Source organism: Pseudochaenichthys georgianus, unplaced genomic scaffold, assembly GCF_902827115.2.
Source record: "Pseudochaenichthys georgianus unplaced genomic scaffold, fPseGeo1.2 scaffold_1339_arrow_ctg1, whole genome shotgun sequence".
Lineage (NCBI taxonomy): Eukaryota > Metazoa > Chordata > Actinopteri > Perciformes > Channichthyidae > Pseudochaenichthys > Pseudochaenichthys georgianus.
The window spans coordinates 24,441-37,468 of record NW_027262222.1 but is presented as its reverse complement, the minus strand read 5'-3'; the positions used below and the strand labels follow the sequence as shown (position 1 = coordinate 37,468).

The window sequence follows — 13,028 nt, the reverse complement described above, 5'->3', positions numbered from 1 at the left end:
GTGTCTGTGTGTGTCTGTCTGTGTGTGTCTGTGTGTGTCTGTGTGTGTGTGTGTGTGTGTGTGTGTGTGTGTGTGTGTGTCTGTGTGTGTGTGTGTGTCTGTGTCTGTGTCTGTGTTTGTGTGTGTGTCTGTGTGTGTGTGTGTTCACCTGCACCTCTATGTGACTTGAAACGAACATATTCCTATTTTTAGAGATTCTTGTAACTCCTGTGTGAAAGTTCATCTGCAGTCAGAGTACACATACTGCAGATTACACACACACACACACACACACACACACACACACACACACACACACACACAGACACGCACACACACACACACACACACACACACACACACACACACGCACACACACACACACACACATGCACACACACACACACACACAGACACACACACACACACAGACACACACACACACACGCACAGACACACACACACAGACACACACACACACACACCACACACACAAACACACAGACACACACGCACAGACACACACACACAGACACACACACACACACACACACACACAGACACACACGCACACTCTTTATTCCATGTCTGCATCAGAGTTGCTGCGGATCGTATTTCAGGATAATAACATCACCCCGCCACAATAAAAGCTCAGAGTGCTTCAATAATGCAGACAGAAGGGGGGGGAGGGGGAGGAGGAGGAGGAGGAGGAGGAGGAGGAGGAGGAGGAGGAGGAGGAGGAGGAGGAGGGGAGGGGGAGGGGGAGGGGGGGGGGGGGGGTAAATCAATATATCAGCTAATGAGCAGAACACCTCTCTGTAGTCTGTTAGCTTAGCTTAAAGACTGGAGACAAAGGGAAACCATAGTTACGGCCGTAACTACGGGTCTCCTTCGTCCCTACTGAGCGCCAGGCGGTGCTTCAGCTCTGGATGACTGATACCACCCACGGCATGGAGAACCCGAGCCCTTGCTCCCCACTGGAAGCAGCGCAGCTCGGCCAAAGGACGGGAGTGGCGACATTGACCTGATGACACCTGGAGAATGTGCCAGAAGACGCGGCGCAGATGGTCTCCAGGGGCACCCCCCTCAGGGCAGCCCAACATGCTGAGATGCTCCTTGTGGAGTGGCCTCTCAGCCTGGTGGCAGGGGGCGGCCCCTGGTTAGAGGGCCTAACCTCCTTTAGTGCCGCCAGGGCAAACAAAGAGCTGCTCCTCCTGCCGTATGCAGGCAGTAGCCTTGATATACGCCCTTTGGGCACCCCCCGGGCACCCCCAGGGCACCCCCCGGGCACAGCAACTTCGATGTGCCGTACTGCTGAATGTCAAAGCGTGCCAGCTGGGCAGGCTGATTGAAGTGAGTTTGTGGAAGGACCCGGGCGGGAATGCCACATTTGCCCAAAGGGCAACGCCTGAGAGTCCCACCTCGGGCATGTATTGTTTATGGAGAGGACATGCGACTCCCCGACTCGCTTCCCTGAGGCTATGGCAAGCAGAATGCTGCCTTCGTGGGCAGCCACCTAAGCCCCACCTGGGCCAGGGGCTCGAAGGGAGGAGGTGATAGGGCATCCGGCAGCAAGGGCAGGTCCCAAGCCGCAGCCCTCGGGGTGCAAGGGGGACGCTGCCGTAAAGCCCCTCTCATAAAGAGGGACACCGACCTGTGGCACCCCGCCGTGGCGCCGTCGACCCGAACATGTCGGGCAGAAATCGCAGCCACATAAATTCAGAGTGGAGTGAGAACGTCCACTCTCTAGAAGGGACTGTTGTCTAAGCAACGACGTACATGCTGTCCCCAAGGAACACGCACCTGCTTGCCCCCAGTTGGGGTAGAAAGTGCGTGAGTGCGAGCTGCACGGCCCGAAGCTCTAGCACGTTGACCCGGCGCGCACTCTGCTGGGCAGACCGCTGACCCTGAACGGTCCTGCCCTGTCGCACTGCACCCCACCCTGAGAGACATGCACCTATGGTGACGGTCTCCTGGCGGGATGGGATGGCGCCCATGGGCACGCCCACCAGGAGATAGGCCCCGCCCCTCCAGCGTGACGCAGAGTGGAGCAATGCTGCGACACCCTGACCTCCCTGAGCCTGTGCCACAGGGCGTCCAAGTGAAGGCTGTTCAGCCACATCTGCATGGGGCGCAACGACAGCGGCCTAAGGGCCCAGCGGCCGAGGCAGCTGCCAGTCTGCCCCCTCTTGCCCGGCCCACGTGGAAGCAGGCATCCCTCGGTTGGGAACCACTCCACCTTCAGGAATCTGTTGATTCCTCTGAGGTCCAAGATCGGGCGAAATCCGCCGACTTTCTTGCTCACGAGAAAGTAGAGGGTCTTACTGGGTTGATTGCGTCCTTGGACAGAAGGACGGACAGCTCTTGGCCCAGAGCTAGGGCCCCTGCCGGATCGCTGACGACTGTCAGTTAGACCCGGCAGAAGGCTAGGGGCCGGAGCTGCGGTCCGTCCCCCTGGGTTACGGTGAAGACCACCCAAGGGACGGAAGTACAGACTGCCCAGAAACTGAGCTGCTGCTGGGAAAGCAGCCGCCGACCACCCCCGGGATTTCAGGGCCCAGCCCCCCGGACCCTGGAGCCTCTTGGGGGGCGCCGGTAAGGCTCTGGGGCACGAGGCCGCCTGGAAGGCGGGCGACATGGGGCACGAAAGTCATTGGGAGGCGGTTGAGTGGGCCGCTAAGACCTCTGCAGACCACCCCTGTAATCCGGCGGCTGAGTGCGGCTGCTAGAGCGGCCCCTGGGCCTGCTGGGAGGGGGCACAGGTCTGCGAGGACCCGAGTGCTGCTGCCTGGTCTGCTGAGCTTGGGCGGCACGCTCCAGTGCCTCCAGGGCAGCTGACCTAAACAGCTCCCCTGGCTCGACTGGTACGCTACGGAGGACTCTCCTACATGCCTCAGTTAGTGGTGACTGGGCCAGCCAAACCTGGCGACGAGTCTGTACCAGCGACAAGGCGTCCTCATACAGAGGTGCGTCAGCCGAAGGAGGGGCGCCAACCGAAGGAGGGGCGCCAACCGACTTCATCATGCCCCTATCGGCAGCTAGCCGATCCACTTTAGAGGACAGCCTGTTTCTAGTGCTTCTATTGGGGGGAGCACACAAAGCCATCGCTCCCTCAAGTCGCCGGGAACGGCCGAATTGATCTGGAGGAGTACGTGACGAGGAGAGGTGTCTGTTGGCTGCTGCCAGACGTTCCACCTCAGCGATTCGAGTCACTCTGAGCGCCCGAGGCATGCAGCTACAGCTCATGCAGGTGTTTACCGTGAGAACCTCCCTCAGATGCGCAAATTTCGTCCCCACTGACCGCCAGAGGCGGCCGAGGCAGGAGGGGCAGCGGTCGTGGCCGTCCTCGGGCTCAAGAGAAGCCATACAGGCGCTACATGAATGAGCCATTCTGTAGGTAGCCAGATGCAGCGTAGCCGGGAGCGGGAACACAGCCTTCACCGGCTACCTGCTGAACGGGAAGAGTAGAGCGGTGCTGCTACTCGCCGAACAGAAAGAGGGATGTAGCTACATCCGCATTACCGGCAGAGGGAGCGAGAGCGAGAGCACTGCCTTCACCTAGCTGGAGAAGCTTAACAGTACACGCAAGACGTTAGCCGAGCGGCTGCTGCTAACGATCAAGAGAGATCAAGTCAAATAACACGTGTTTAAGACCAGATAACTAGCTTCTAGAGAAGAGCACAGAGCCGTAGTTACAGCAGTAACCATGGCCAGGGCTCACACGGCATCTGACCGTAGTTACAATAGTAACTGTGGCCGGTGCCTAAAAGTGTCAGCCAACGGCCACACTAAACACACTTTTAGTGTGTTTAGTGTGGTGTATGTTACCTGGGAAGGCGTGGGGGTCCGGGGCCCCTCTCTACAGGTGTACAGGTGTGGTGTATGTTACCTGGGAAGGCGTGGGGGTCCGGGGCCCCTCTCTACAGGTGTACAGGTGTGGTGTATGTTACCTGGGAAGGCGTGGGGGTCCGGGGCCCCTCTCTACAGGTGTAAAGGTGTGGTGTATGTTACCTGGGAAGGCGTGGGGGTCCGGGGCCCCTCTCTTCAGGCACTTGGAGCACAGGATGTGGACGGAGGTCAGCAGTCCGGGCCACTCCCTCAGCAGGGCGTCCAGATCCTCCATCAGGGGGCTCAGCGCCTGCCAGGCCGTCCAGATGTTGGGCAGCGAGGCGTGGGAGGCGAGGCTCAGCGACCCCCCCCTCAGATCCGACCCCCCTCCCCGCTGCCGGGTCACCAGCACCGGGACCTTCCCCCGGTACGCCTCCACCCGGTCCCTCCCGTCAGAACGCTGCACCACGTGGCCGTTGATCTGAACGGAGAGACGCTCAAACAGACCGGGGGGGAACAGGAAGTGGAAACGGTACTGGATGTGGAGCTGTTCTACAGAGAGGGGGGGCAGCGAGGGGCCCCCCTGTGGAGCATCAACTCTCACATAGCTGGGGAACTGGTACCAGACCGGGCCCCCATTCAGAGTCTGGGTCTGAGTCTGGGTCTGGGTCTGGGTCCCGTTTAGCGTCCTGTTCTGGGTCCTGTTGAGGCAGAAACAGACCCCCATCTTCTGCAGCAGCTCCATCACCAGCACCAGGTCCTGCTGGGTCTGGATCAGGGGCCCCAGGAGGGTCTGGATGAGGGGGGAGGAGAGCAGGCCGTCCTGCAGGAACACCTCCAGCTGCTGTTCCTTCATCAGGGCCTCCCCCCCCCGCTCCTGCATCACCTGACCTCCTCCGGCCGCAGACAGCAGGCGCTGCAGAAGCTCCTCCCCCTGAAACACAACGCACACGTCAACAGGAGAGTGATGGTGGAACGCACCGTCACAGGGTCAGGGTCTGATCCGAACCCACCTGCAGGTTTCTGGACGTCTTCGGTTCCAGGACCATGAAGAACCGGTTCAGGATCTGGAAGAACCGCGGCAGGTTGTGGAAGACGTAGTCCTTCAGGGGGGGGCAGTCCTCGAAGTGGAGCAGCTTCCCTGATTCGTGCAGGTAGGAGAGGGCGCTCTGCAGCCGGTCCTCCGTCAGACCCGCCTGCAGACCCAGCCGGGCCGAGTCCCACCAGGACAGCCACAGCTGGGGGGCCTTCAGGTGCAGGTCCTCCAGAACCTGCCAGGACCGAGGCAGAACCTGATGAAGGTTGGGGAAGATCTGGCGCTGCTCGGCCACCTGCAGGAGCTTCTCTCTGAGCCTCTGGTTCCTGCGGACCCCCGTCCTCAGCAGGGGGGACAGGACCTGCAGACGGTGGTTCAGAATGTACTGCAAATGGGACTTCCTGCGCCTCAAGTTCTGGTCCGAGACCCCGTAGAAGACCACGTGAGGGCTGGAGGACCGGACACTGAAGCCCTGCTGCATGGCCCGGTCCACCCGCAGGACTTCGGCCTTCAGCACCTGCAGGTCCTGGAGCTCCTGGAGGCCGATCTGCAGATGGAGGTCCAGACTCTTCTCCTCCAGATCCTCCTCGGTGCACAGGTCCGAGTGGGTCCCGACCACCAAGACCACCGCGTGGGGGACTTTGGCCCCGAGGAGGTGCAGGAAGTACCCCACCTGGGAGTAAAAGGTCCTCGGGGTGTAGGTTCTGAGGTTCACCACGAGGAGGTACAGGGCCCCCGGGGAGAGGAGGAAGGGTTTGATGAGGTCCTGGTCCCCCGACAGATCGTAGACCAGGAAGGTGAGGCCACGGTCCGCCACCCAGTCCGTCACCTCGATGCCCCCGCCCCCCTGCAGGTCCTGGACCTCCTGCTGAGGGCCCATCACGCTCCTCCTGAGCCGGGTCTTCCCAGAGTTCTTGGCCCCCATCAGGACCAGTTTCAGGCGCGGCTTCACGGCCAGCTGAGAGTCCGCCAGCTCCTTCTGGTAGGCCGCGATGTAGGGGATCCCCTTCATGCAGACCTCGTAGGGGGGCTGGATCAGAGGGTTGTCCTTCACCTTCCAGATGTTGACCCTGGAGAGCTTCCCGAAGTTCTCCGGCAGGATCGCGATCTGGTTCCCCTGGATGACCAGTTCCTCGAGGCGCTCCAGGTCCACGATGGAGTCGGGCAGGAAGGTGATGCAGTTGTTGTCCAGCCACAGGTTGTTGAGCCTCCGCAGACCCCCCAGCTCCTCTGGGATCTGGATCAGTCTGTTCCGGCTCAGGTAGACCTCCTCCAGCCCTGAGAGGCTCAGGATCACCTCGGGGAAGTCCTGGAACTGATTGGAGGACAGGTTCAGCATCCTGAGGGTTTGCATTCTGCTGAAGTCCTGAGGCAGGACGGAGATCTGGTTCCCGTCCAGCATCAGGCTCTCCAGGTGCTCCAGGAGACAGAAGGAGTCCGGCAGCTGGACCAGGTTCAGGCTGCTGAGCCACAGGATCTTGATGCTCCGCAGCTTCAGGATGTCCGAGGGCAGGGTCTTGAACCGGTTCCCAGAGAGGTCCAGCTCCTCCAGGTCGCCCAGGGCCAGGATCTGAGGGGGGAACTGGGGCAGCTTGTTGTGGTCCGCGTCCAGAGTCCTGAGCCTGGAGAGCCGGACCAGGGTCTGAGGGAGGACCTGCAGGGAGTTGAAGCTCAGATCCAGCTCCTCCAGGACCTGGGGGGACACGTTCAGAGAGAGGGTAGTACTCTGATGGAGTATATGTACTCTGATGGAGTATATGTACTCTGATGGAGTATACAGGTGTACTCTGATGGAGTATACAGGTGTACTCTGATGGAGTATATGTACTCTGATGGAGTATACAGGTGTACTCTGATGGAGTATACAGGAGTACTCTGATGGAGTATACAGGTGTACTCTGATGGAGTATATGTACTCTGATGGAGTATACAGGAGTACTCTGATGGAGTATACAGGAGTACTCTGATGGAGTATACAGGTGTACTCTGATGGAGTATACAGGAGTACTCTGATGGAGTATACAGGAGTACTCTGATGGAGTATATAGATGTACTCTGATGGAGTATATAGATGTACTCTGATGGAGTATACAGGTGTACTCTGATGGAGTATACAGGTGTACTCTGATGGAGTATATGTACTCTGATGGAGTATACAGGTGTACTCTGATGGAGTATACAGGAGTACTCTGATGGAGTATACAGGTGTACTCTGATGGAGTATACAGGAGTACTCTGATGGAGTATATAGATGTACTCTGATGGAGTATACAGGTGTACTCTGATGGAGTATATGTACTCTGATGGAGTATACAGGAGTACTCTGATGGAGTATACAGGAGTACTCTGATGGAGTATATAGATGTACTCTGATGGAGTATATAGATGTACTCTGATGGAGTATACAGGTGTACTCTGATGGAGTATACAGGTGTACTCTGATGGAGTATACAGGTGTACTCTGATGGAGTATATGTACTCTGATGGAGTATACAGGTGTACTCTGATGGAGTATACAGGAGTACTCTGATGGAGTATACAGGTGTACTCTGATGGAGTATACAGGAGTACTCTGATGGAGTATATAGATGTACTCTGATGGAGTATATAGATGTACTCTGATGGAGTATACAGGAGTACTCTGATGGAGTATACAGGAGTACTCTGATGGAGTATATGTACTCTGATGGAGTATACAGGAGTACTCTGATGGAGTATACAGGAGTACTCTGATGGAGTATATAGATGTACTCTGATGGAGTATATAGATGTACTCTGATGGAGTATACAGGTGTACTCTGATGGAGTATACAGGTGTACTCTGATGGAGTATACAGGAGTACTCTGATGGAGTATATAGATGTACTCTGATGGAGTATATAGATGTACTCTGATGGAGTATACAGATGTACTCTGATGGAGTATATGTACTCTGATGGAGTATACAGGTGTACTCTGATGGAGTATACAGGAGTACTCTGATGGAGTATACAGGTGTACTCTGATGGAGTATACAGGAGTACTCTGATGGAGTATATAGATGTACTCTGATGGAGTATATAGATGTACTCTGATGGAGTATACAGGAGTACTCTGATGGAGTATACAGGTGTACTCTGATGGAGTATACAGGTGTACTCTGATGGAGTATATGTACTCTGATGGAGTATACAGGTGTACTCTGATGGAGTATACAGGAGTACTCTGATGGAGTATACAGGAGTACTCTGATGGAGTATACAGGTGTACTCTGATGGAGTATACAGGAGTACTCTGATGGAGTATACAGGTGTACTCTGATGGAGTATACAGGAGTACTCTGATGGAGTATACAGGTGTACTCTGATGGAGTATACAGGAGTACTCTGATGGAGTATATAGATGTACTCTGATGGAGTATACAGGAGTACTCTGATGGAGTATACAGGAGTACTCTGATGGAGTATACAGGTGTACTCTGATGGAGTATACAGGTGTACTCTGATGGAGTATATGTACTCTGATGGAGTATACAGGTGTACTCTGATGGAGTATACAGGAGTACTCTGATGGAGTATACAGGTGTACTCTGATGGAGTATACAGGTGTACTCTGATGGAGTATACAGGAGTACTCTGATGGAGTATACAGGTGTACTCTGATGGAGTATACAGGAGTACTCTGATGGAGTATATAGATGTACTCTGATGGAGTATACAGGAGTACTCTGATGGAGTATACAGGAGTACTCTGATGGAGTATACAGGTGTACTCTGATGGAGTATATGTACTCTGATGGAGTATACAGGTGTACTCTGATGGAGTATACAGGAGTACTCTGATGGAGTATACAGGAGTACTCTGATGGAGTATACAGGTGTACTCTGATGGAGTATACAGGTGTACTCTGATGGAGTATACAGGAGTACTCTGATGGAGTATACAGGTGTACTCTGATGGAGTATATAGGTGTATATCTCTCTGTACTCTCTGTGTACTCTCTGTGTACTCTCTGTGTATTCTCTGTGTACTCTCTGTGTATTCTCTGTGTACTCTCTGTGTATTCTCTGTGTACTCTCTGTGTATTCTATGTGTATTCTCTGTGTACCCTCTGTGTACTCTCTGTGTACTCTCTGTGTATTCTCTGAGTACTTTCTGTGTACTCTCTGTGTACTCTATGTGTATTCTCTGTGTACTCTAGGTGTACTCTAGGTGTACTCTAGGTGTATTCTCTGTGTACTCTCTGTGTACTCTCTGTGTATTCTCTGTGTACTCTTTATGTACTCTCTGTTTACTCTCTGTGTATTCTCTGTGTACTCTCTGTGTACTCTCTGTGTATTCTCTGTGTACTCGATGTGTACTCTGTGTATTCTATGTGTACTCTCTGTGTACTCTCTGTGTACTCTCTGTGTATTCTCTGTGTACTCGATGTGTACTCTCTGTGTATTCTCTGTGTACTCTCTGTGTACTCTCTGTGTACTCTCTGTGTATTCTCTGTGTACTCTCTGTGTACTCTCTGTGTACTCTCCGTGTATTCTCCGTGTACTCTCTGTGTACTCTCTGTGGACTCTCTGTGGACTCTCTGTGTACTCTCTGTGTATTCTCTGTGTACTCTAGGTGTATATTCTGTGTACTCTCTGTGTACTCTAGGTGTATATTCTGTGTACTTTCTGTGTACTCTCTGTGTACTCTCTGTGTACTCTCTGTGTATTCTATGTGTACTCTCTGTGTACTCTATGTGGACTCTCTGTGTACTCTATGTGTACTCTATGTGGACTCTCTGTGTACTCTCTGTGTACTCTCTGTGTACTCTCTGTGTATTCTCTGTGTACTCTAGGTGTATATTCTGTGTACTTTCTGTGTACTCTATGTGTACTCTCTGTGTACTCTCTGTGTATTCTCTGTGTACTCTAGGTGTATATTCTGTGTACTTTCTGTGTACTCTATGTGTACTCTCTGTGTACTCTCTGTGTATTCTCTGTGTATTCTCTGTGTACTCTCTGTGTATTCTCTGTGGACTCTCTGTGTACTCTCTGTGTACTCTAGGTGTACTCTAGGTGTACTCTCTGTGTACTCTCTGTGGACTCTCTGTGGACTCTCTGTGTACTCTCGGTGTACTCTCTGTGTACTCTCTGTGTACTCTCTGTGTACTCTCGGTGTACTCTCAGTGTACTCTCTGTGTACTCTCTGTGTACTCTCTGTGTACTCTAGGTGTATTCTCTGTGTACTCTCTGTGTACTCTCTGTGGACTCTCTGTGGACTCTCTGTGTACTCTCGGTGTACTCTCTGTGTACTCTCTGTGTACTCTCGGTGTACTCTCAGTGTACTCTCTGTGTACTCTCTGTGTACTCTCTGTGTACTCTAGGTGTATTCTCTGTGTACTCTCTGTGTACTCTCTGTGGACTCTCTGTGGACTCTCTGTGTACTCTCGGTGTACTCTCGGTGTACTCTCTGTGTACTCTCTGTGTACTCTCTGTGTACTCTCGGTGCAGCATGTCGGTGTGGTGTACCTGCAGCGCTCCGATCTGATTGGGCAGCACCAGGATCTGGTTGTGGCTCACGCAGAGCTTCTTCAGGTTCCTCAGCAGGTCCAGGTCTTCAGGCAGACCCAGCAGCAGGTTGTGACTCAGGTCCAGATCCACCAGGCGCCCCAGCTCCAGAACCACACGGGGAACCAGCGAGAACCGGTTCCTGCGCAGAACCAGGACCCGCAGGTTGCTCAGACTGGACCCCAGAACGTTAGGGAGGTCTTTCAGGGAGTTGTTCCCCAGGTTCAGGACCTCCACCTCAAAGAGTCAAGATGCAAAGATTCAGAGGTTGTGATACATGGTGTTGGTCCCACCCTGAATGTCCCCCCCCCACAGGAGAGCAACACGAGGCACCCGACCAGCTGTGAGCGGGACAGGTGAGTGAGGACCGGCTTACCTGTGAGACGTCCTCCGGGAAGACGAGCTGGTTGTCTTTGGAGCTGAGGGTCAGGTTCCTCTGGTCGCTGCGCAGCTTCCTGGACCTCAGAGCCGCGTCGCGCCACATCTGAGCCGCCTTCAGGTCCTCCTGCACGGGGGGGTCCTCCTGCACGGGGGGGCCCTCCTCCACGGGGGGGCCCTCCTCCTCCTCCTTGTTGTCATGGACGGTTTTCATAGGGGGGGCAGCATATTTATGGGGTATCTCGGAGTAAAGCAAAACCACCAGGAAGTGAAGCAAATATTCGTAGTGGCCAAACGGTGGTACTACAACTCCCGTGACGTCATTTTGCCCCAAAAATACTTTTTCACCATTGACTTACATTGTTTATCTGAATAATCTCCCCAGCACGAGCTCTGTGTAGCCCTCATATAAATCATCAGGGTGAAAAAGTCACTCAAATCGGAATCCAGCGTTATTTACACGCTTCATTCCTCCACTGCGCATGCTCTGTGGTCCCACATCCGGGTCCTCCAGCTCCTGTGTCTGGGCTTCACTTCAGCTTCATAGAGATGAACTCTTTATGTCCCCCCCTCCACCTTGTTGTTATCATAGAGTTTCACGGGGCAGCATGGAGGATCCAGAGCGGGGGTTAATCTCAGAGATAGTCCCGGGGAAACGCAGCCTTTCTCCGGCAGCGTGTGCAGCATCCTCCCCTCCTGCTGCCCGAAGGCAATGAACACAAACCGGGATCAGATCCGGGATCTGTCCGCTCTCTGAGCTCCAGACTCCGGGACCAGGTCCAGTATCAGTCCGCTCTCTGAGCTCCAGACTCCGGGACCAGGTCCAGTATCAGTCCGCTCTCTGAGCTCCAGACTCCAGGACCAAGTCCAGTATCAGTCCGCTCTCTGAGCTCCAGTCTCCGGGACCAAGTCCAGGATCAGTCGGCTCTCTGAGCTCCAGACTCCGGGTACAGGTCCGGGATCAGTCCGCTGTCTGAGCTCCAGATCCCGGGTCTCTCTCCTCGCTGCTCCCGGGCCTCATGGTTCTTCTCGAGCCGTCCTCTGGAGCTCTTCCCCGGGTAAAATCTGCGTGTTTTCCTGGAGCTCCGCAGCCTGGTTTCTCTTCCTGCAGGGAGTGGAGATCACTGCGTCAGATCCCGGATCCTCCCTCCCTCCCCGTGTGTGTGTGTGTGTGTGTGTGTGTGTGTGTGTGTGTGTGTGTGTGTGTGTGTGTGTCCGCCCTGCTGCTGGAGTAAAATAAAGTAAAATGTTATTGTTGTTTATCATCAATGTAAAAAATGTTCACTAAAAACACTTGATTTAAAAAAATACATATATAAATATTTTTAATTGCTGTCATTTTTGTATTTATTGTTGTTGTTTATTAAATTGTTGCAGTATTTATCTATTTTTTACAGGTTTTGTAATGTAATATAAAATGTCTCCTACAATAAGAAGTATATCGAGACGGCAGCTCGGGAGTCAAGAATAAAACATGACCTATAAATATTTTACATGTTTAGAACCACACCCTGTGCTTTAGCGTATTTCATTCATTAGTGTGTGAATGACCAGGTAGACAGGAGGTCCGGAACAACCAGGCCTCTGGCGCCCCCTGTCGGACAGGAGAGGGAGACTCAGGGGAGACTCAGGATTTCTAACTGACAAATATTACGCTAATTTCCACATCAACGTGTTGACTGAATTACAACTTCTTTTTATATTATTTATTTTTGCTTTCGAACTAAAGGGATATCGATCAAAGGTGAAATGTAAAAGTGCTGTCGTTAGCTTAGAGGCTATTCCTCATTAGCATCCTTAGCATGAAGAATGTTACTGAAGGAAACCAACATGTATTTATTACAAGCTTTATCTCCTAGCCATGTTTATTCATTTCAAAAGCACACACACTTTGTTGGGTATTAACACGTTAAAACTGAGACACCATGTGTCCCTGAACGCACCGTGTGTCCCTGAACGCACCGTGTGTCCCTAAACAACGCCCCGTGTGTCCCTGAACAACGCACCGTGTGTCCCTGAACGCACCGTGTGTCCCTGAACGCACCGTGTGTCCCTGAACAACGCACCGTGTGTCCCTGAACGCACCGCGTGTCCCTGAACGCACCGCGTGTCCCTGAACGCACCGTGTGTCCCTGAACAACGCACCGTATGTCCCTGAACGCACCGTGTGTCCCTGAACAACGCACCGTGTGTCCCTGAACGCACCGTGTGTCCCTGAACAACGCACCGTGTGTCCCTGAACCACGCACCGTGTGTCCCTAAACATACCGTGTGTCCCT

At 53.6% G+C, this 13,028-nt stretch overlaps 1 protein-coding gene across 1 annotated transcript; it reads right to left on the bottom strand.

Annotated features, from left to right (window-relative positions):
• Window positions 1-857: 857 nt before the first annotated feature.
• On the bottom strand, window positions 858-11,909 carry mfhas1 (multifunctional ROCO family signaling regulator 1). Its single transcript, XM_034077150.2, has 6 exons — window positions 10,748-11,909; window positions 10,333-10,608; window positions 4,821-6,536; window positions 3,991-4,741; window positions 2,305-2,381; window positions 858-1,115 (listed from the first exon to the last, which is right to left on the bottom strand). The coding sequence occupies exons 1-6, from the start codon at window positions 10,961-10,963 to the stop codon at window positions 858-860; spliced, it is 3,294 nt and encodes a 1,097-aa protein (XP_033933041.2). The 5' UTR covers window positions 10,964-11,909.
• Window positions 11,910-13,028: the final 1,119 nt, after the last annotated feature.

Coding starts and splice junctions, on each gene's coding strand:
- mfhas1 (XM_034077150.2), bottom strand. CDS start 10,963: ATGAAAACCGTCCATGACAACAAGGAGGAGGAGGAGGGCCCCCCCGTG. Junction 6,537..10,332: donor ATCAGATCGGAGCGCTGCAG/GTACACCACACC, acceptor GTGTCCCCCCAG/GTCCTGGAGGAGCTGGATCT. Junction 4,742..4,820: donor AGACGTCCAGAAACCTGCAG/GTGGGTTCGGAT, acceptor GTTGTGTTTCAG/GGGGAGGAGCTTCTGCAGCG.